The 24,123-nt window shown below is 39.7% G+C and overlaps 1 protein-coding gene across 1 annotated transcript in view; it reads right to left on the bottom strand.

Annotated features, from left to right (window-relative positions):
- LCK (LCK proto-oncogene, Src family tyrosine kinase) overlaps positions 1–24,123 on the bottom strand; it is a 38,813-nt gene that overhangs the window by 8,591 nt on the left and 6,099 nt on the right. The window contains exons 2-12 of the mRNA XM_051987842.1: positions 13,495–13,604; positions 13,155–13,236; positions 12,824–12,914; positions 12,577–12,675; positions 9,521–9,624; positions 8,142–8,291; positions 7,468–7,620; positions 6,959–7,138; positions 4,393–4,469; positions 4,104–4,257; positions 3,823–3,954 (exon numbers count right to left, since the gene is read on the bottom strand). Coding sequence (XP_051843802.1) covers positions 3,823–3,954; positions 4,104–4,257; positions 4,393–4,469; positions 6,959–7,138; positions 7,468–7,620; positions 8,142–8,291; positions 9,521–9,624; positions 12,577–12,675; positions 12,824–12,914; positions 13,155–13,236; positions 13,495–13,599 — 1,327 coding nt within the window. The 5' untranslated portion in view covers positions 13,600–13,604. The remainder of the gene's footprint in view (positions 1–3,822; positions 3,955–4,103; positions 4,258–4,392; positions 4,470–6,958; positions 7,139–7,467; positions 7,621–8,141; positions 8,292–9,520; positions 9,625–12,576; positions 12,676–12,823; positions 12,915–13,154; positions 13,237–13,494; positions 13,605–24,123) is intronic.

Below are 24,123 nucleotides of genomic sequence, written 5' to 3'. Positions count from 1 at the left end.
TTTTGGAAGAGACAATAAAAGATTGGATTTTAATCCCTGGCTGCATTTGAGGTGATTATTGATCTGAACTGAAACTAAGGCAGCCTCCAGAACCTCCCCGAGAAACCTGCTCCCAGAGAGAACCATCATACATAATTTAGGAAAAAAAAAAAAAAGAACACCACACTCCTCTGCCTTCTTAGCCAGATCCTCTTCCAAATTTCACCCTCTAATTCTTCTAGGAGACTCTAGTCTCTCTTCACTTCCTCCTCCATACTTGGTGATTTCATCAGCTCCCATGGAAAGATAGGGAAAGGATAGGTTATGGAGGGCTTTGAACACTGAATAGAGTTTCATATTTGATCCTGGAGGTGATAAAGAACCCCACAGTTTACTGAATTAAAGGAGTGATGTGATCAGAACTAAGCTTCATAAAGGAAAATTACTTTGCCTGTTGAATGGAGACTGGACTGGAGTGGGGAGAGACTTGAGATAAGCAGTCCCACCCCAAGGGCTATTGTAAGAGTTTAAGGCTGAGGAAGTGAGAATTTGCTCTGGGGTGATAGCAGTGCCAAAAGAAAAGAGGGGACTTATTCAAAAGAGGTTGCAAAGGTGAAATCAATAGGCTTTGGAGACAGATCAGGTAGAAGTGGGACTGAGGGGGGAAGATGGATAATGGTGACACTATTTGAAGAATCGGAGGATGATGGAACGGGGGAAAGTTTGGGATGAAAGATAAAGTTTTGGACATACTGGGTTTAAAATGTCTGACATCCAGTTCCAGATATGTAATAGGCAGTTGGAGATACCAGATTGGCTATCAGCAGAGAGATCAGAGCTGGATAAAAGGATTTGAGAATCACCAACATATATATGATAATTGAATCTATGGGAGCTGATGAGATCACCAAGTGAAATAGTATAGATACAGGATAGAAAAAGATACAAGGTAGAACCCCGAGGGATACCCACAGTTATCAGAAGTGACCTAGCTGAAGATCTAGCAAAGGAGACAGAGAAGAAACAGGTAAGTAGGAAAAAAGCTAGGAGAGAGCAGTGTCCCACAAACCTGGAAAAAAGGAGTGTCAAGGAAAAGGTGATTAAAGGCTTCAAAGATCAATAGCATCAAAGGCTGGAAAGAGGTCATTGGATTTACCAATTAAGAGATCATTGATAACTTTGGAGAGAACAGTTTCAGGTAAATGCGAAGGATGACAGATGGAACATTGTGTGTGTAGCACAGCAAGTCTCTATGGCTACATCAAGAAGGTATGGAGGGAAATAATAAGCAAAAAGATTGAAAAGGTGGGACCTAGCCAGGCTTACGAAGAGATTTAAATGTCTAGTAGAACAGTTAATATATGATCCTAGAGATAACAGACAACCATGTTTATTGATGTGGATGGGTTTGATATGGTAAGACCTGAGCTTTGTTTTAGAATAATCATTTTTGTGTTTGTGCAGAGGATGAATTATGAGCAACTAGGTCCACAGGGGATAGAGCACTAGGTTGGAATCAGGAAGATTCATCTTCATCAGTTCAAATTTGATCTCAGACAATTATTAGCTGTGTGAACCTGGACAAGTCACTTAATCCTGTTGCCCTTAATATCCTCATCTATAAAATGAGCTAGAGAAGGAAATAGTGAACTGCTCCAATATCTTTGCCAAGAAAAACCCAAATGGAGTCAAGGAGAGTTGGTCATAATTGAAAAAATGATTTAATAACAGAAAAAGAAATGCATTAATTGTAGCAAAAGACTGAAGACCAGGTAATAGTCTAGTGCAATAGCCCAAGTAAGAGGTGTGGAGGACACTGTCATCTTTCCAATTGCTGGGAGTCACAAACTAGGGGTCTTCTTTAACTTTTCACACACTCATTCTTCCAATCAGTTAGTTACCAAATTCCATCTCCAAGATATCTATTATATCCATCTCCTTATCTACATTCACCCCACAATCATCCTAGTTCAGACTTACAGCCCCTCTTGCCTGAATCATTATAATAATTTCATAACTGCCCTCCCCAACTTTAATTTCTGAGGCTAAAGAGAAGGATTTGGGTAATCCAGTAGGAAGTTAGGGGGTTCTCATTGGGAGGGCTGACTTCCCTGGGGTGTCCCCCACAGTTTGGTCTCAGAGTCATCTGGATTAGAGAGAATCCCAAAGGAGAAGAAAAATCCTGTTTGCTTCACTCCAATTCCATATGTGCCAAAGCACAAATCTGACTGTGTCATTTCTCCTGCTCAAGAATGTCAAACGGTTCCCTGTCACCATTAGGATAAAATACAAATGCCTTTGACAATTAAAATCCTTTGGGACCTAGCCTACTTTTGTAGAGTAATTATACATGGATCTCCCTCAAATCTTCTATGCTCTAATCAAACTGGCCTACCTACATTTCCTCATACATTGCAGCCCATCTCTTACCTTACAAATTTGCAGACTTCTCCACACCTGGAATGCTTTTCCTTCTCCCCCTGTCTTTTATTATAATCCCTAATTCCCTTCAAGATTCACTTTAACTGTCATCTCTGACAAGAACTTTTTCTAATTCCCCCAGGTCTAGTCCTCTTTTATTTATTTTGAATACATCCTGTGTATCTACTTGCATGTGAACCTGTTCTATCCTCTCAGTAGAATGTAAGCTCACTGAGGTCAGGAACTCTCATTTTTGTATTTGTGTCCCAGTGGTTGGGATACTTAAGTATTTTCTGACTAATTCCATTCACATTCCAGCCTTCATTGCCTCTCCCCTAGATTATTCTCAAGACATCTAACCAGTCTGCTTGCCTCCAATCTCTTCCCTTGCCACCCTTCACATAGCTGCTAAAATAATCTTTCTAAAGTACAAGTCCAATGATAGTACTCTACCACTAGAAGTCTTTCTGTAACTTTCTAATGCCTCAGGGATAATATTTCAGAGCCTAATATTTCAGGCTCATTTAAGACACTTCACAATCTAGCTCTATCATCCACAACTTCCAGCCTTATCTCGTTTATTTGTTTGTTTATTTGTTTTTTGAGAGGGGTGAAATTGAGGTAAGTGAGTTATCCAGGGTTGTACTTCTAATAAGTGTCACATTTGAACTCAAGTCCTCTGTCTCCAGGGTCAGTGCTCTATCTGATGCTCTTTATCTAGCTGCCTCTTCTAGCCTTATTATTTCTTTGCTATTTCCATTCATACCCTCTATGCTCAGCCCAAACAGGACTAGGAAGCCAGGTAGCTTAGCAGATAGCATTTTAGGTCTGGAGATAATCAATCAGTAAACATTTTTTAAAAGAGCCTACTATGTTCCAGGCACTGTGCTGAGTGCTAGAAGTGTCTGGAAGACATGAGTTCAAATTTGACCCCAGACATTTACTAGCTGTGTGGCTTTGATCATACTTTACTGTTGTCTGCCTCAGTTTCCTCACGTGTAAAATGGGGAGCATAATAGCAACACCTATTTATAAAGAGCTTAACTTTACAAGGCTTGACACATAGTAGGTACTTAAATGCTTATTCCCTTTATGGAATGACTCCCCAAAATTCACACAATTATTAAATGGTAGAATTGAGTCCTAGACTCAATATGCTACAATGCTTTCCTTTTAATTCCCACTAAAATGCTTTCCTCCTTGTCCTTTTCTACACTACTATGGCACTGGGGTCACTGGGGATCCTGAGTCTCCTCCCAGCTGAGCTATCTTCCCTGTCACCCCAAGGGCCTCAACTATAAATTGATTTTAAGGGAGAGGGAGTCTTGCAGACATTTAAGCCTCCTTCTCACCAGTATAAAGGGTCCTCATTCATATCATTCCCTTCTCCCAAGTCCCTGTTGGACTCTGATTCTGACCAACCTGGGTAGGGGATCCTTCCATAGGTGACAATTTCTGTCAGCAGGATGCCAAAAGACCAGACATCTGATTTGATGGTAAATGTCCCATAGTTGATGGCCTCAGGAGCTGTCCACTTGATGGGAAACTTTGCTCCTGAAATGAAGAATTACCTGAGTCTATCGAATCCCACAGATTTCCTTCCCCACTCCTTCAGTGGGATGGAAGATCCTATTATTCATCCCTTTTCCCATCAGCAAGATGGAAGTTCCTTAGCTGTGGTTTTCCCCACCACATACACTTACCCTCCCTAGCTGTGTATTCATTGTCCTCAATTAGCCTGGCCAGCCCAAAGTCGGCAATCTTACAGTTCAGTGAGTCCGATACTAGGATGTTGGCGGCCCTAAGGTCCCGGTGGATGTAGTTCCGTTCTTCAATGAAGGCCATGCCCTCAGCAATCTGAGGACTCAGAGAGAGAAGGAAAAGGTCAGCGGTCTGGGGGCCCTTCCTTCCCTGACCCTTTCCCAAGGTCCCTTCCCAAGTCATTTAACACCCTCCTTCTCTTACTCCCCCCCAACTTTATCCCAACCTCACCTGTGCAGCCATATCCAGCAATTTGTGGATGGTTAGTTTGACCCCTGTTGAAGTTTTGAGGAAGTCTACCAGGCTCCCTGTAGGTCAGAGTACTCAGCTGAGGATAGAATGGATCCTAACCCCCAAGGGAAACTCTTCTGGGGGAAAAAACTTCAGTCTCTATCAGAAGTCTGAGCTATCACCACCTCCTCCACTCTGGTACTTCCCACAATTTCCTCCATCCCAACACAGAATCACCAAAGTACCCCCACATTAAGTCTAGTGTCTGAATTGGGTCTCAAGTACTTAATTCATTAACCTGAGGCATAAAGAGTAGAGAGAAAGATCTCAGAAAAAAGAGACAGAAATGACATATGGAGATCTGGAATCCAGAGGAACCACATTTAGGTAATGCCTTTGGGATTAGAAGGGGTTAATGTGTTTGGGCCTTTGTAAGCATAGGCACCTATTCTTCAGTGCTGTCCTTTAGAATCAGAATTTCATTTTAGAATACAGATTATCAGAGCTAAAAAAAGTACCCCACAATATAGGATTTCAGCTTTGGAAAACACCTTAGAATAGAGAGTAAAGAATGTCAGTGCTAGAAAGGGTCCTAGAACACAGAATGTTCCCGTTAAAGAGGGGGAATTAAAAAGACAGAAAATCAACATTATGTATAAATATATTGGATTTAACATATATTTTAACATGTTTAATATATATTGAATTATCTGCCATCTAGGGGAGGAGGTGGGGGGAAGAAGGGGAAAATTTGGATACAAGGTTTTGCAAGGATCAATGTTGGAAAATTATCCATGCATATATATGTTTTGAAAATAAAAAGCTTTAATTAAAAAAAAGAGAAAATCAATATTAAAGGTAGAAAAGATCATAGAAAATAAGACAGAATCCCAGAACTGGGAGGAAACTTAGAAAACAGATGTCAAAGCCAGAAGCAGTTTTAGCACCCAGAATGTCAGAGCTGAGAGGGGAAATCTTTGAACAAAGGACATAAAATATCATAATTGGAAAAGTCCTTGGAATACAGAATGTCAAAGCTGGAAATAATTTCAGAACATATAATATCAAGGACTGCTAGGTGGCGCCATAGTGCATAAATCACTAGGCTGTGCTTAATAGTGAATAAAGTAAATAAAGATTCATCTTCCTGAGTTCAAATCCAGCATCAGACACTGAGTAGCAAGTTACTAATTCTGTTTGCCTCATTTTCCTCATCAAAAAATGACCTGGAAAGGGGACTAGCAAACCATTCCAGTATCTTTGCCAAGAATCCCCAAATGAATGACTCTGAACAAGTCACTTAACCCTGTCTGCTCAGTTTCCTCATCTGTAAAATCACCCGGAGAAGGACAGAGCAAATTGCTCCAGGATCTCTGATGAGAAAACCCCAAATGGGATCACTGAACATGACTTTAAAACAGCAATGTATAATATCAGAGCAGAGGGACTTTGGAATATAAAGAAATGTCAGAGCTATATAGGATATTACACGATCAGAGATGGGGGACCTTAGAGCACAGAGTACAGAATGTCAGAACTGAAAAAGAATTAGTCTACAGAACATAGGACTTTAGAGTTGTGAGAGATTTTGAAATATAGAATGGGGAAATAAAGGGATCTTGAAATACAGCATGTCAGAGTTGGAAAGAACCTTTGAGATTATCTAGGCTAATTGACTCACTTTGTTGGTAGGGAAACCTTCAGAGCTGGAAAGGACATTAAAAATGTTGATTTTCTCATTGCCAAACAGAGTTTCAGTAACTGAATTAAACTAAAATGCAGGTCCCTTTCCAGTCCAGGGCTCCTTTCACTTTCCCAAAGTACATTTTAGTTTACTAACCAGTTTACTAGTTGACTAACTAACTTACTAGCCAGCCATTAGGGTCTTCAGCCTTGACTCAGAGGGTCACATTGTCTTTTTCCAAGTCAGATTCTTTTGCCAGTTATTGGGTAGAGGGAAGGGCAGGGTGTTCCTTCTCCTCCCATTGGAAAGGGAATAACCCGAGGACAGGAAGAGAACGCTTTGGGTTTGAGCCAAGATCTGAGTGGGGCCTGAGGACCCAGTCTGGTGTTGCTGACCAAGACTCTGTGGTTACGTTTGGGTCTGTGTATCATGCTCTGTGACCTCCTCCCTTTCTATATGTCTCTGTTTCCCCCTCTGCCCCAGAGTAAAAAACTCTTTGGAAAACCTATAACTGTAGTTCCCCAAAAATGATTTGTCCCTAACCCCCATCCCTCCACCATTTCTCTGTAGGCTCTGGCCTGGTCTATTTGGCCATTGTTAGCCCCAAGGGATTTTTGTGGGTTTCTCAGCTCTGCAGGACCAAAAATAATCAATACTTGCTACTATGCTGCAGAGAAGATTCCAATTTAGTTCTGGGTTAGCCTAGATACGCTGCAGGGTCCAGTCTGTCTCTGAGATTCTATGACTTTAATCAGTGAGGCTCCAGATTGCTTCTGTTCCCTCAGGGAGGGGAGGCTGAGGTCTCTAGGGCAGGATGGGAGCTCTGTGGGAGCTGTGACATTGGGCAAGGGGGTAGCGCCGGGGTGCTAGAGGGACACCCACCATTCTCCATGTATTCGGTGATGATGTAGATGGGCTCCTGCGTGACTACTGCATAAAGGCGTACCAGTCGCTGGTGTTGCAGCTGTTTCATCAGGTTGGCCTCTGCCAGGAAGGCATCTGGGGACATGCTGCCCGCTTTCAGGCTTTTCACTGCCACCTTGGTGTGCCCATTGTAGTACCCTGGGGGAGGGGAGAAGTGACTCCCAGACACCGGCTTGAGGCGGTGGCGGGGAGCTCAAAGGTTGGCTCGTCCCAGTGCCTGCATGGCCATGAGTTGTAAGGGAAGGAGGAAGAGGATCATCAGTCCCTCTTCTCCTTCTGGGAGCTATTTCTTGATGCAGGTCCTAGGAACAGGTAAGCTAAGATGCACAAAGCTGAGCCTTCACTCTCTTCCTCAGGTACCAGTGGTTCCATCTGCCCTTATTTAGTGCTATAAATACTCTGCAAATCCCTGATGTGGGTTTGGTCACTCCTCCCAGACCTCTCTCTGTGGGCTAGTCCTTACTTACCCATCCAGACTTCCCCAAACTGGCCGCCTCCCAGCCTCTCCACCAGCTTCAGCGTCTCTCGGGGAACCTCCCACTCATCTTCCCACCAGGGCTTCTGTGGCTTTTGGGTCTGGCAGGGCCGGCTCAGTCGAGTGCATAGCCCATCTGGGACTTCTGTGGACCCAAAGAGGGGCTTGGGTGAGGGGAAATCTTGGTCACACAACACCTCCCCCCTCACCAAGGGGATGGGAAATCATGGGGAGGATTGCGGAAAAACCTCTGCCCTTATTTGTCACGGGATAATTACTCCAAGGGAGATTAGATGGTTAGAGGTTTGAGGGAATTCAGAGGGGCCTTTAGCTAGAGCTGAGGGTCTAGGGGATTTAAGGATGAGGTTTTATAGGAACTGAAAGATTGGGAGCAGAGGTATTGTGATATTTGCAGAGGCTAGGTGGTAGGCATTTGGTGGGGGCCCTATAATTAGGGACTTGGGATAAAGATCCTGCCTTGGTGAAGTTAGGGAAGCTGAGGGTGGATTGGAAATTTGAAACTGAAGGCAAGGAGTTTGGGGCAGGGGCTCTGGACAAGTTGGGTATGTGGAACTGAGGAATTGTGTAGGTTGGAACTGGAAAATGGAGGCTAAGAATCTAAAAGGGTTGGAAACTGGAGATTTTGGGCCTGAGGTCAGGACTCACTGGAGTAATGCTGGACCAGTTCATGCAGATTAGGAAAGGTGATTCGTGGGGAAATGTAGAAGCCACCATTGTCCAGGTTGCGGATCTTATAATGTTTCACCACTTCCCCCTGGCTCTGGTCGAAATCCCGCACAGACAGAGAGAAGGACCCTGAAAGGAATAGGAACAGTTAAGATTAGGAAACATTCACATTCCTCCTCCTACCCCCAATGTCAAGTAGATTGCATAAAGCTGGAAGGAATGACTAACACACTAAATGATGGAGTCATAGTGCAAAATTTTATAGGCTTTAAGCATTGGGTTAAATCTAATTAGATGAAATTCAATTGAGATAAATGTAAAGTGTTTCCCTCGGGTCTAAAAAATTAATTTCACAAGCATAAGATGGAGGAAACATGATTAAACAATGGTTTGAAAAAGAACTGACGGTTTTAGTAGACTACAAGTTCAATGAGTCAAGAGTATGATATGAAAACTGGAAAAGCTAATATGATCTTAGACTATATTTAGAGAATAAGGAGGAGGTTCTAAAGTAAACATCTAAAGTAAAATTTAGTTCTCGACACTACATATTAGGAAGAATATTAAAAATCTGGAGGGTGACTAATCAGGATTGTAATTGAGTCCATGATATATCTTGGATGAAGGAATATTTCATCCTGGTATGAAATACTAGGTATGGTATATTTATCCTGGAGAAGACTCAGGAGGGACTTAAGAACTATGTTCAAGTATACAAAGGACTATCATTTAGGGAAGGGATTTGATTTGTTCCTTTTGGCTTCAGAAGGCAGAACCAGGAATGATGAGTAAAAGTTACAAAGAAAATAATTTAGGAAAATCTTCCTAAAAATTATAGCTGTCCCAAAGTGAAATGGAGCTAGGTGGCACAGTGGATAAAATACTAGACTTGGAGTCAGGAAGATTCATCTTGCTGAGTTCAAATCTAGCCTCAGACACTTAGTAGCTGTGTGACCCTGACCAAGTCACTTGACCCTGTTTGCCTCAGTTTCCTCATCTGTAAAATAAGTTGGAGAAGAAAATAGAAAAAACCACTCTAGTATCTCTGCAATAAAACTCCAGTTGGAGTTATGGAGAGTTATATGCGTGGAAAAATAATTTAACAAAAGTGAAATGGGCTTCATCTCTGGAGGTAGTGGGTTTGTCCTTTTTGGAAGTCTTCAAAAATAGGATGAAGGCTATGTTGGAGATATTATAGTGAGGATTCTTTTCTAAATATGGGTTTATTAAGATGTCCACTGAGGAACCTTCTGATTCTGAAATGTTGGTGTTCTGTATTTCAAGTCTGAACCCTATATCCCATATTTTTGATTCCTTGATCTCCTTTCTCTTCTGCTAAAGTCCCCTACCCGCCTCACCTGCAGTGGTCTCACTCTCTCTGATGAGGAAAGATCCATGGGTGTTCCCAGGGGCCAAAAGTTGTCTCTCAGCATCCTTCCGGCTCAGATCCTTGAAAAACCAACTGTACCAAGACCCAGTCAAATCTTTCCCCCACAGTTCTCAAAAGTCTCCCCTCCCCCACCAGGATCTCCCCATGTTTTTCCCTTTCTAATGGCCAAAGAGTGTCATCATCTGGGTAATTTTGAAAGTGAGCTGGGAGTAGAAAACACCCTGGTGTCAACTCCAATCTGCTGAAATCAAAGATTGGAGAGCCAAGCTGAGCCTGGAAAACTTTTTTCAGGGGAAATCCTGGTAGCTGACCCAAAGAAGTCCAACTTTGTTCTTGGACTCTTAGAGCTAGAAGGGATCCAAAATTTCTTTAACTGTGAGTCATAACCCCATATGGATCACATAACTGAATGTGGGGGTTGTGAAATTAGGAGTTAATATCAGTAAATATTTGCTGTGTTTACCTCTTTTATTCATCTATATACCTAGCATTACATAAAAATCTCTTGGGTGAAAAGGGATCAGGAGTGGAAAAAGTTTAAGAAGCCCTAATCTAATCCAACTCTTTTGTTTTAAAGAAGAGAAAATGTAAAGACCAGAGAAAAGGGACTCGCCCAAAATCATCTAGTTGACACATATATAATAGACATCAAATTGTCTTCTTTATGGGGGGGAGAGAAGGGAAGGAAAGAACTCGAAATTTTAAAAATGTTAAAATTATTTTATCTGTAATTAGAGAAAATAAAATATTAAATTAAAGAGGAAAAAGTCATCTAGGTAGAAAAATGACAGTTCTAAATCCAGCATTCATTCTAAGTAGAATGTAACATTCTTACAAAACGGCAGGGACTGTTTTGTTTTTGCTTTGAATTTTTTGGGGGGTTATAAAAAATTTACATTTACTATAAGATACAACAAAAGGATCTATAGACCCACTAATGGTGACTAGTCCATTTGAAGGGAGGAAAAAAGATTACTAAGAAATAATTGTTTGCAAAACAATGAAATCCCATTTTAAAGAGAGAAAAGCAGGAAAATTAAAATACTATTTTAGCTAAGTCCAAAGAGTATTTCTTATAAATGTAAAAACTGACAAGCAAATAAGTAATAAATACAGGTAAACACTGTGGTAAAGGACAACTAACAATTGCTTTACATCCTTACATATCATTCATTTTCATATAGTTTTAAAGAGTCAAATGAATCAAATAAGACAGTATCTTTTCACACTTGCTGGAAGAAGCATCCATTTCAGTGTTCTATATTATCTGTTTTACAAATACATTATTTTAATGATGAATGTTGGAGGGGATGCGGGAAAACAGGGACACTGATGCATTGTTGGTGGAGTTGTGAACGAATCCAGCCATTCTGGAGAGCGATCTGGAATTATGCCCAAAAAGTTATCAAACTGTGCATACCCTTTGATCCAGCAGTGTTTCTATTGGGCTTATACCCCAAAGAGATACTAAAAAAGGGAAGGGGACCTGTATGTGCCAAAATGTTTGTAGCAGCCCTGTTTGTAGTGGCTAGAAACTGGAAATGAATGGATGCCCATCAATTGGAGAATGGCTGGGTAAATTGTGGTATATGAATGTTATGGAATATTATTGCTCTGTAAGGAATGACCAGCAGGATGAATACAGAGAGGCTTGGAGAGACCTACATGGACTGATGCTAAGTGAGATGAGCAGAACCAGGAGATCATTATACACTTCGACAACGATATTGTATGAGGATGTATTCTGATGGAAGTGGATTTCTCTGACAAAGAGACTTAACTGAGTTTCATTGGAGAAATGATGGACAGAAACAGCTACACCCAAAGAAGGAATACTGGAAATGAATGTGAACTATTTGCATTTTTGATTTTCTTCCCGAGTTATTTTTACCTTCTGAATCCAATTCTCCCTGTGCAACAAGAGAACTGTTCGGTTCTGCAAATATGTATTGTATCTAGGATATACTGCAACATATTTAACATATATAGGACTGCTTGCCATCGGGGGGGGGGGGGGGAGAGAAGGAGGGAGGGAGGGGAAAAAACGAAACATAAGTGATTGCAAGGGATAATGTCGTGTAAAAATTATCCTGGCATGGATTCTGTCAATACAAAGTTATTATTAAATAAAATAAAATTAAAAAAAAAAACAAAAAAAACAAATACATTATTTTAAAACAATAACAAAAACCATTAATAGTGTTTTACCTGCCTTAAGCTCAAGGGAGCATACTTTTGTCACAATATGGAGAAAAATACATGAAATTTCTAGTTACATTTTAAAATCATAAGCCATAATAGCACTTGCTATCCTTAATTGCCTTTGAATTCTTAGGATCTTGCACAATTCCTGGCACCTGGTAGACATTTAATTGATTGGACTGAATTAAGTTAGAAGTTCTGGGGTTCTGGGATATCTCTTGATTTCCTAGCGCTTTCTCTTTATCTCTACTCTGGGTATCTAGTTATTTCTCTGCTTACTCATTTGCCTGGCCAATAAATCCTGGAAAAGTGGTCTAGTCAGAAAGGAGAGGGAGGGGAGCCAGATTTAATGATCTAATGATATTGTCATTGAGCAGAAGGTGATTGGGAATTAGGAAGGACACTGGAATTGGAGTCAGAGGTTCTGGATTCAAATCTCACTCCAACATGACCTATTTGATTGTGAACAAGTCACTTAACCAACTCTGGGCCTCAGATTGTTTCTCTGTAAAAAGAAAGGGTTAGATTAGAAGAGCTTTAAGAAGACCCTTCTAGCTCTGTGATCCAGGGAGACAGAAAAATTGAGGCCAAGAAAATGATAGGGTTTAGTGATCTGGACTGAGGGCTCTGAGATCAGGACAGTTTGGACAGGGGAAAGCGCTAGATCCAAAAGCTAAGGCCTGAGAAGTGCTGGTAGGAAGTGAATGGACTGGCAGAGAGCCAGAGAGCCTGGCAGAGGGCTATGGATGCTCACAGTCTGTTTACCTCCAGTCTCCCTAAGTGACTCCACTTCTTCCCCATCCCTCCCCACCTGGTACTCACGGCTCAGGCTCCAGGCTGTTTGCTTTGGCCACGAAGTTGAAGGGAATGTAGCCCTCTTGGCCGGTGGTCAAGGATTGTGCCTTCCACCATTCTCCATTCCTGTGGATGGAAGGGACCCAACCAATTCTCACAGACTGCCCCAAGCACTGGGTACTAAGACCTTATTTCATCCCCAGCCTGGCCCGTGGGGGGATGGAGACCTAGGCTTCTGCCCTCTCTCTGGCTAGAGGAGTTAGGAAAGACTCACTGCTCCAAGATCTTCAGCTGCTCCCCCTTCTCAAAGCCCAAGTCTCCATCATGGGAAGGCTTATAGCTGTGCAGGGCGATGACCAGGTTATCTGTGAAGGTCAGATCCACAGGTGAGGAACAGGGGCAGAGATGGGCTCAATGCTAGATAGCTGATGACAGTCAAAGACAGATTAAGGGACACTAGAAACTCCTGAGAGAAGAGGGGTAGGAAAAAGGCATTTAAGAGCTGGGCAAAGCTGGCCAGGTGACCGAGATAGTAGACCAGAGTCTGTCTGCTTCTGAATGAGATCCTCCTCCCTCCACACACTTAGGAGCTCCAGCTGTGGTACCTTGTAATGGAGACACAGGTGGGTTTAAACCCTCATAGGTGACCAAGGGATCCCGGATGTCAGAACCATTCCTCATTGGGAACTGGGAAACAGACAAGAAAGCAGGTAAGACTTGGGGTGAGAATGGGGGGAGTTCCTAGTCACTGGCTCCCCACCCAATCTCCCTCCCCTGCAAAAGAGCAGCCCAATCTGGGAATAAGGAGATCTGAGTTCTAGTTCCTGGCTTGCTATGGAATTTTGGGGGTAATTCCTTCTGTTTTCTGAGCTTCCATATCTTTTTCTGGAAAATGAGGGAATTTCCCGTCCTCCCCTGAGTATTCCACAGACCCAGGACCCTCACCATGCTCTTGGCATCCAAAGGCACAATAGGATAATGGCAGCGTTCACACACGTCAATATTTTCCATCCAGTCCTCTTCGAGGCTGGAGCTGCAGCTGCAGCCCATGGTGCCTGTGGGAGGAAGGGGGAGAGGGGAAGGGGTAATGGGGACAGGGGGTGGGGAAGAAAGGGGTGGAGGGAGAGGGGAGAATGAGTCATATTTCCATGTCACTATTAAAGATTGCTACCTAATCATAGAGAGCCCAGGTTTCCCAGCTCCTGTACAAGTACTAAGCAAAGCCAGGAAGTGCCCGGGGCCCCCTGACCCATTTCATTTTTATGTCAGATCCCTCCTCCCCATAACCCTCCCCCTTGCTCAGGCTCTATCCTGCCACCTGGGACCAGCAAACTGCCATCAACACCTTTGCCATTCTTCTATTTCCTGTCATCCCCTTTTCTCCCCCAAGCTCCTTGGAGGTTTGGAGTTCCCAAGACCCTCTCCCCCTACTCCCAGCAGAAGAGGCATGGGAACTCCCATCTTAGGGAAGAAGCCTGGAGCCAGTCCCACCTCCCCATCAGATACTTTGGAGGATTCATTTGGGGGAGGGGGAGGGGTAGAAAGTAGAGCTAGGAAGCCTTCTTCCTGCACAGGTGGCCTTGGGTTGGGGGCAGAAGGGAAGAGGGTGCTACAAACAGCTCTGAGATCACAGCCAACTTGGCTATGTCTCAGCTCTGCCATTTACTAGCCATATGACCCTAAGTAAGCCACTTGTCTCTAAACCTCATCTGTAAAATGGGGCTAATGATATTTGTATTTGTGTTTTTTAGAGATAAGAGAAAGGGGTTTCTTAAAAATTTTAAATACTGTGGAAATAGGAGCTCTTATAATTATCCAGGGGGGTGGATCTAAAAAGTCATTCTAAATGACTAATTTTATAGAATCAGAAAGAAGGCAGGGGAAACTCATTGGTCCTGAGAGCAGAGAATAATGGAAGCCCACCTGAGGCCAGAGGGAAAAGAAGCATCATTGAACCACAGAATTTCAGATCTCTGAAATCCCTCTCAGCGTATCTAGTCTAAATTATACAAATCAGGAATTTCCTCTTTATAATATTCCAGAAGGAACAAATGGAGTTTTCCTTAAAATAGCATCTATCTAAAACCATCAGCAAGCAATGTCTATAATGGGGATAAGCCAGAAGCTTTCTCAGTAAGATCAGGAGTGAAGCAAGGATACCCATTATCACCACTTTTATTCAATATTGTTCTAAAAAATGCTAGCTATAACAAGAAGAAAGTGAACGAATTAGAATAGGCAATGAGGAAACAAAACTACTATTCTTTACTGATGGTATGATGTTATATTTAGAAAATCAATTTTTTAAAATAGTTCAAATAAAGTGAGCAAAGTCGCAGGATATAAAATAAACTTGAACAAATTATCAGCATTTCTATATATTACCAACAAAGTCGAGCTGCAAGAGATAGAAAGAGAAATTCCATTCTAAATAAATGTGGACAATATGAAATATGTGGGAGCTCAGCTGCCAAGACAAATCCAGGAACTATAAGAACACAATTACAAAACACTTTTCACACAAAGTCAGATCTAAACTACAGGAAAAATATCTATTACTTATGGGTAGGCAAAGTCAATATAATAAAAGCGACAATTCTGCCCAAGTTAAGTTACTTACCATACCAACCAAACTACTAAAAATATTTTATAGAGCTAGAAAACATTAATCCGGAAGGACAAAATGTTAATAATATTATGGCAATTGTTGAAAAAGATGCGAAGGAACATGGCTTAGCAGTAACAGATCTCAAAATATATTTACAAAGTAATAATCAACAAACTAACCTAATACTAGCCAAGAAATATAATGGTGGATCATTAAAATAAATTAGATATATACTACATAGTAATAAATGATCATAGTAATTTAGGATTTAACAAACCAAAGATGCAAACTTTTGAGCTGAGAACTCGCCGTTTGACAAAAATTGTTGGAAAGCAGTTTAGCAGAAACTATAGATAAATATCTCATACCATATTCCAAGATTAGGTCAAAATAAGTACATGATTTAAACATAAAGGGGAATATTATAAGCAAATCAGGAGAACATAGAAAATTTTACCAGTCAGATCTATGAATAAGAGAAGAATTTATGATTAAATAAGACAGAGAAAATCTCTTAACTCTGAGAACATTAAACTAAAAGGTTCTTGTACAAACAAAACCAATGCTACCAAGATTAAAAGAAAAGCAGAAAACTGGGAGAAAAATTTACAGCAAGTTTCTCTGATAAAGGTCTTATTTCTCAAATATATAGAGAATTAAGTCAAATTTATATGAGTATATCTATCTAAAATCATCAGTAAGCATCATATGTAATGGGGATAAACAGGAACCATTCCCAATAAGATCAGGAGAGAAACAAGGTTGCCCACTATCACTATTGCTATTTAATATTGTATTAGAAATGCTAGCTTTGGCAATAAAAGATGAAAAAGACATTAAAGGAATTAGAGTAAGTAATGAGGAAACCAAAATTATCACTCTTTGCTGATGATATGATGGTATGCTTAGAGAACTCCAGAAAATCTACTAAAAAGCTATTAGAAATAATCCACAACTTTAGCAAAATTGTAGATACAAAAATAAAGCTACATAAATCCTCAGCATTTTTATACATCACTAACAAAATCCAACAGCAAAAGATACAAAGAAAAATTCCATTTAAAATAATTGCTGATAGTATAAAATATTTGAGTTATCTATCTTCCAAGGGAAAGTCAGGAACTATATGAGCAAAACTACAAGACACTTTCCACACAAATAAAGTCAGATCTAAACAACTGGAAAAATATTAAGTGCTCTTGGATAGGTCAAGTGAATATAATAAAGATGACAATACTACCTAAACTAGTCTATTTAGTGCTATACCAATCAGACTCCCAAGAAACTATTTTATTGACTTAGAAAAAAATAACAACAAAATTCATCTGGAAGAACAAAAGATGAAGAATTTCATGGGAACTAAATGAAAAAAAAAATCAAATGAAGGTGGCCTAGCTGTACCTGATCTAAAACTGTATTATAAAGCAGTGCCATTTGGTACTGGCTAAGAAATAGACTAGTTGATCAGTGGAATTGGTTAGATTTATAGGACAAAATAGTCAATAATTATAGCAATCTAGTGTTTGACAAACTCAAAGACCCCAGCTTTTGGGAGAATTCACCATTTGACTAAAACTGCTGGGAAAATTGGAAACTAGTATGGCAGAAACTAGGCATTGATCCACACTTAACATCGTATACCAAGATCAGGTAAAAATAGGTTCATGATCTAGACATAAAGAATGAGATTATAAATAAATTAGAAGAAATAGGATTGTTTACCTCTCAGACCTGTGGAGGAGGAAGGAATTTCTGACCAGGTAAGAACTAGAGATCATTATTGACCACAAAATAGATAATTTTGATTACATTAAGTTAAATTTTTGTACAAACAAAACCAATGCAGACAAGATTAGAAGGGAAGCAATAAACTGGGAAAACATTTTTATATTTAAAGGTTCTGATAAAGGTCTAATTTCCAAAATATATGGAGAACTGACTCAAATTTATAAGAAATCAATCCATTTTCCAATTGATAAATGGCCAAAGGATATGAATAGACAATTTTCAGATGAAGAAATTGAAATTAGTTCTAGTCATATAATAAGGTGCTCCAAATCATGATTGATCAGAGAAATGCAGATTAAGACAACTCTGAGATACCACTATACATCTGTCAGATTGGCTAAGATGACAGGAAAAGATAATGATGAATGTTGCAGGGGATATGGGAAAACTGGGATACTGATACATTGTTGGTGGAACTGTGAATGAATCCAAGCATTCTGGAAAGCAATTTGGAACTATGCTCAAAAAGTTATCAAATTGTGTATACCCTCTGATCCAGCAGTGTTACACTGGGCTTATATCCCAAAGAGAACTTAAAGAAGAGAAAGAGACCCACATGTGCAAAAATGTTTGTGGCAACCCTCTTTGTAGTGTCTAGAAATTGGAAACTTAATGGATGCCCATCAATTGGAGAATGGTTGAATAAATTGTGGTATATGAATGTTATGGAATATTATTGTTCTATAAGAAATGACCAGCAAGATGAATATAGAGAAGCCTGGAGAGACTTACATAAATTGATGCTAAGTGAAATGAGCAGAACCAGGAGATCATTATACACAGCAACAACAAACTTATACAATGATCAATTCTGATGGAAATGGCTCTCTTCAACAATGAAACAATTCAAACCAATTCCTTGTTCAGTAATGAATAGAATCAACTACACCCAGAGAGAAAATTATGGGAAATGAGGGTGGACCACAACATAGCCTTTCCACTTTTTCTGTTATTGTTTGCTTGTATTTTTGTTTTCCTTCTCGGGTTTTTTCTTTCTTTCTAGACCCGATTTTCCTTGCGCGGCATGAAAACTGTATATATATATTGGATTTAATATATGCTTTAACATAGTTAACATGTATGGGAATACCTGGCATCCAGGAGAGAGAGTTGGTGGAAAGGAGAAGAAAAGTTGGAACAGAAGGTTTTGCAAGGATCAATTTTGAAAAATTACTCATGTATATGTTTTGTAAATAAAAAGCTATAATAATAAAAAACAAAAAAGTTTATATGAATATGAGTCATTTTTCATTTGATAAACTGTCAAAGAATATTACAGGCAGTTTTCAGAAGAAACTAAAGCTATCTATAATCATATAAAATGCTTTAAATCACTATTGATAAGAGAAATACAAATTAAACAACTCTGAGGTATTGTCTTAAACCTATTGGATTGACTAATAAGACAGATAAGGAAAATTACAAATGTTGGAGGGGGTGTGGAAGAATTTGAACACTAATGAATTATTGGTGAAGTTGTCAACTGATCCAATCATTCTGGAAAGTGATTTGGAACTATGCCCAAAGGGCTATAAAACTGTGCAGACCCTTTGACCCAACAATCGTACTACTAGGTCTATTACCCTAAAGAGATTAAAGAAAAAGGAGAAGGGCCTATATATACAAAAAAAAAAAATGGATAGCAGCTCTTTTTGTAGTGGCAAAGGATTAGAAATTAAGGAAATGCCATCAATTGAGGAATGTCTGAACAAGTCATAATATATGATTGGGATAGAATACTATTGTATTATAAGAAATGACAAGCCAGAAATTTTCAGAGAAACTTGAGAAGACTTACATGAACTGATGCAGTGAAATGAGTAGAACTAGAACAGTGTAAATGTCAACCGCAATATTGTATGGTGATCAGCTGTGATTCTATTCTCAGCTATTCTCAGCAATACAATTATCTAAATCAATTCCAAAGGATTTATGGTGAAAAATGCTATCCTCCTTAATTAAGAAAGAATTGATGGAGTTTAAATGCAGACCAAAAAATACTTTTTGGATTTTATTCTATTTGTTTTGTTTTTGGTTTTGATTTTTGTTTTCTTTTGCAACATGGCTAATATGAAAATGTTTTGCATAATTTCATATGTATCTCTGTATCAAATGACTTGGCTTTTCAAAGAGGAGTGAGGGGAGAAAGAAAAAGAATATAGAACTCAAAATTTGTTTAAAATGTTAAAATGTTTTGTTTGTATGTAATTGATAAAATAAAAATTAAGTTAAAAAAAAAACAAATAACAAATAACATCCCAGACAAATGATCATTCAACCTTCACTTGAAAACTGCCAGTTTACAGTGAGCTCATGATTTTATCCAGCAGCCTCTCCCACATTGGGAGAACTCTAGTTATTAGGCAGTTTTTCTTGAAAAGGAAGTTCAATCTGTCTTCCTCAAAACTACTCACATGCTATCCTTTCTCTACTCTTTAGGGTTAAACAGAACCAATCTTATCTCTTCCCTATAGCTAACCTTGAAATGATTGAGTAACTAGTCCTCCCCAACAACATCCTCCCCACCTTTTTCTATACACACATACATATACACATTCTCTCCCTTCGTCTCTCCTCCTCCTCCTCCTCCTCCTTTTCCTCCTCCTCCTCCTTTTACTCCTCTTACTACTACTACTACTACTACAGGATAACCATTCTGTTTTGTTTTTTGCTTTTGGGGGGAGGGAGGAGAAGATTGGAGGCAATCAGAGTTAAGTGACTTTCCCAGGGTCACTCAGCTAGTGTTTGAGTTACATTTGAATTCAGGTCCTCCAGACTCAAGAGCTGGGGCTCTAACTACTGTACTACCTAGCTGTCCCTCCATCCTATTTTTCAATGGATCTTCCTATGATTGCTTACCCTCTTGAAGAAGTACTTACCCCAAATCTTGAAATTATTCCCCACAATTAAACCAAAAACTCCAAGACCAGGAGAGGGGACACTGCAGCCACTCTGCCCTCATTCTGGAGTTTTTCCTTTTCTTAATGCTACATAAGATTACACAAACTTTTCTTGGAAGCCCTTTCACATTATGGAAAGGAAATGAACATTTATGTAGGGTCTACTGCATATCAGTGACTGTGCTTAACACTTTGCAAATATTTTATTTGGATCAAAACAAGTCAGAGGAAGATCCATGTGTAAAATATATATATATATATATATATAGAGAGAGAGAGAGAGAGAGAGAGAGAGAGAGAGCAGCTGTTTCTGTGGTGTCAAAAACTTGGAAATTGAGAGGATGCCCATCAACTGAGGAATGGCTGAACAAATTGTCTTAAATGATTGAAATGGATTACTATTATGCTATAAGAAATGACGAGCACCCATAAATCCTCAGCATTTTTATACATCTCCAACAAAACTCAACAGCAAGAGATACAAAGAGAAATTCCATTCAGAATAACTGTTGATACCATAAAATATTTGGGAATCTATCTACCAAAGGAAAGTCAGGAATTATATGAGCAAAATTATAAAAAAAGTCTCCACACAAATAAAGTCAGACTTAAATAATTGGAAAAATATTAAGCGCTCTTGGATCGGCCGAGCGAACATAATAAAGATGACAATACTCCCTAAACTAATCTATTTATTTAGTGCTATACCAATCAGACTTCCAAGAAAATATTTTAATGATCTAGAAAAAATAACAACAAAATTCATATGGAACAATAAAAAGTCGAGAATCTCAAGGGAATTAATGAAAAAAAAATCAAATGAAGGTGGCCTAGCTGTACCTGATCTAAAATTATATTATAAAGCAGCAGTCACCAAAACCATTTGGTATTGGCTAAGAAATAGATTAGTGGATCAGTGGAAAAGGTTAGGTTCACAAGACAGAATAGTCAACTATAGCAATCTAGTGTTTGACAAACCCAAAGCCTCTAACTTCTGGGAAAAGAATTCATTATTTGATAAAAACTGCTGGGATAATTGGAAATTAGTATGGCAGAAATTAGGCATGGACCCACACCTAACACCATATAGCAAGATAAGATCAAAATGGGTCCATGACCTAGGCATAAAGAACGAGATTATAAATAAATTAGAGGAACATAGAATAGTTTATCTCTCAGACTTGTGGAGGAGAAAGAAATTTGTGACCAAAGATGAACTAGAAACCATTACTGATCACAAAATAGAAAATTTTGATTACATCAAATTAAAAAGCCTTTGTACAAACAAAACTAATGCAAACAAGATTAGAAGGGAAACAACAAACTGGGAAAACATCTTCACAGTTAAAGGTTCTGATAAAGGCCTCATTTCTAAAATATATAGAGAACTGACTCAAATTTATAAGAAATCAAGCCATTCTCCAATTGATAAATGGTCAAAGGATATGAACAGACAATTTTCAGAGGATGAAATTGAAACTATTACCACTCATATGAAAGAGTGTTCCAAATCATTATTGATCAGAGAAATGCAAATTAAGACAACTCTGAGATACCACTACACACCTGTCAGATTGGCTAAGATGACAGGAAAAAATAATGATGAATGTTGGAGGGGATGCGGGAAAATTGGGACACTAATGCATTGTTGGTGGAGTTGTGAACGAATCCAACCATTCTGGAGAGCAATCTGGAATTATGCCCAAAAAGTTATCAAATTGTGCATACCCTTTGATCCAGCAGTGTTTCTATTGGGCTTATATCCCAAAGAAATACTAAAGAAGGGAAAGGGACCTGTATGTGCCAAAATGTTTGTAGCAGCCCTATTTGTAGTGGCTAGAAACTGGAAAATGAATGGATGCCCATCAATTGGAGAATGGCTGGGTAAATTGTGGTATATGAATGTTATGGAATATTATTGTTCTGTAAGAAATGACCAGCAGGATGAATACAGAGAGGACTGGCGAGACTTACATGAACTGATGCTAAGTGAAATGAGCAGAACCAGGAGATCATTATACACTTCGATAACGATATTGTATGAGGACATATTTTGATGGAAGTGGATTTCTTTGACAAAGAGACCTAAGTTTCAATTGATAAATGATGGACATAAGCAGCTACACCCAAAGAACGAACACTGGGAAACAAATGTGAACTATCTGCATTTTAGTTTTTCTTCCCGGGTTATTTATACCTTCTGAATCCAGTTCTCCCTATGCAGCAAGAGAACTGTTCGGTTCTGCAAACATATATTGTATCTAGGATATACTGCAACATATCCAACATATAAAGGACTGCTTGCCATCTAGGGGAGGGGGTGGAGGGAGGGAGGGGGAAAAAATCGGAAAAGAAACGAGTGCAAGGAATAATATTGTCATTATAAAGTAATCATTAAATAAAAAATAAAAAAAAAAAAGAAATGACGAGCAGATGGATTTCTGAAAAACCTGAAAAGATCTACATGAACTGATTCAAAGTAAAGTGAGCGGAACCAGGGGAGCATTTACAAAGTAAAAGCAATATTGTATAATGAACTGTGAATGACTGAGCTCTTTTTAGCATACAAGGATCCAAGACAATTCTAAAATACTAATAATGAAAAATGCTATCCACATCCAGAGACAGAACTGATGGAATCTGGATGCAGATTGAAGCATACTATTTTCCACTTTTTTTTCATGTTTTTTTTTCTGTTGGTCTGTCTTTTTTCATAACATGACTAATATGGAAATATGTTTTGGATGATTGCACAAGTATTTCAAATTGCTTACCATCTCAGGGAGGGGAGAGGTGAAGGAGGGAGGGAAAATTTAGAATTCAAAAATTTTAAAATAATGTTTATAAGTATCTTTGCAGGTAATTGGAGAAATTTTTTTTAACTAACATTAATATATAAAAGCAAAAACATATATTATTTGATCCTCACAACAGCCCTGGGAGGTAGGTAATTATTCTCTCCCCATCCCATTTTACAGCTGGGGAAACTGAAGCTAAGAGAGATTAACTGACTTGTCCAGAGCCATACAGCTAATAAATGTCTGAGAGTGGATTTAAACTCAATCAGTTCTTCGGGCTAGTGCTTCACCCACTACTCCATTTAAGGCATCTGCTAAAGCTTGAGTTTTAGTTTGCAATTCACTAAAATGCTGGGGGAAGAAGTGAGAAACTGAACCAACAGTAGAAGGGGTTGGAGTCTGGCCTTTGCAGAGATCTGGAAAAAGGACTGGATTGGGTTGGGGAATAAGACTGCAGGAAATTGAAGACGAACAAAAAAGCAGCAAGCCTTGGATCTGTGCTGAGGACTGATTATCTTAAAAAACCCACTGGAATCCTAGGATGTGGAAGCAGAATTCAGGGAGCCAATTCTATCCGGCTGTCTCTGTCTCCGTAGGGTTAAGGTTAAAAGCTAGATCCTGGAACAACGTGGAGCCCTTGCCCCTAAAATTTGTTATTCAGTCATGTCTGATACTTCATGGCCCCATTTGGGGTTTTCTTGGCAAAGATATTACAGTGATCTTCCATTTCCTTCTTCAGCTCATTTTACGGATGAGGAAATTGAGGTAAAACAGGGTTAAGTGACTTGGCCAGGAAGTATCTTAGGCCAGATTTTAACTCAGGTCTTCATGATTTCAGACCCAGCTCTTTATCTCTTATACCACTGCCTCTTTTTATCTGAAAAGCCCCGTATTTATGTTCAGTTATGACAATCTGCATTTTAAAAATTTTACTACTAAACTGAGCGCCTATAATTTACATCTTTAAAAGCAACTCAAATTTGCATAAATTTGGACATGTGACCCGGCGTGTTTGATGTCACGTGTGTCTGTGTGTATGTGCAAATATGATGAGGGGGGGGGCACATATGGGTAGAACTCCGTTATCGGGGAGGAGGGGGTAGTGTTTATTTCTTAGAATGTTCAGGCCGGGAAAGACCCAGCCCTCTCCAGTTCCACGGATACCTGAATGCTAGAATTTTACACACGTGCCTTTGAGGGTCCTGAGGGACCTGACCTGGCGCTGAGGACCTGAGTGGGTGCGTGGGTGGGGGCAACGAGGTCCAAGCTGGGATCACCAGGTGGGTCCTTGCGTGAGCCACTATCGTGCCTAGTCCGCGACTGGCTCAAGATTAAGGCGCTCGCTGAGACCTTGGTTCTGGTGGGACCCGGGACGTCGCATCCCTCCCCGCGAGGCGTTGGGCCGCGGATGATGCCCACGCGAGTGCCCGCACAGTGGAGGGAGGGCAGGTGCGCCCTCAGTCCTGCGCCTGCAGCCACC

The sequence above is a fragment of the Antechinus flavipes genome, chromosome 3 (assembly GCF_016432865.1).
Source record: "Antechinus flavipes isolate AdamAnt ecotype Samford, QLD, Australia chromosome 3, AdamAnt_v2, whole genome shotgun sequence".
Lineage (NCBI taxonomy): Eukaryota > Metazoa > Chordata > Mammalia > Dasyuromorphia > Dasyuridae > Antechinus > Antechinus flavipes.
Note: the sequence above shows the minus strand (reverse complement) of the source record. Positions and strands in the feature narration are given on the sequence as shown.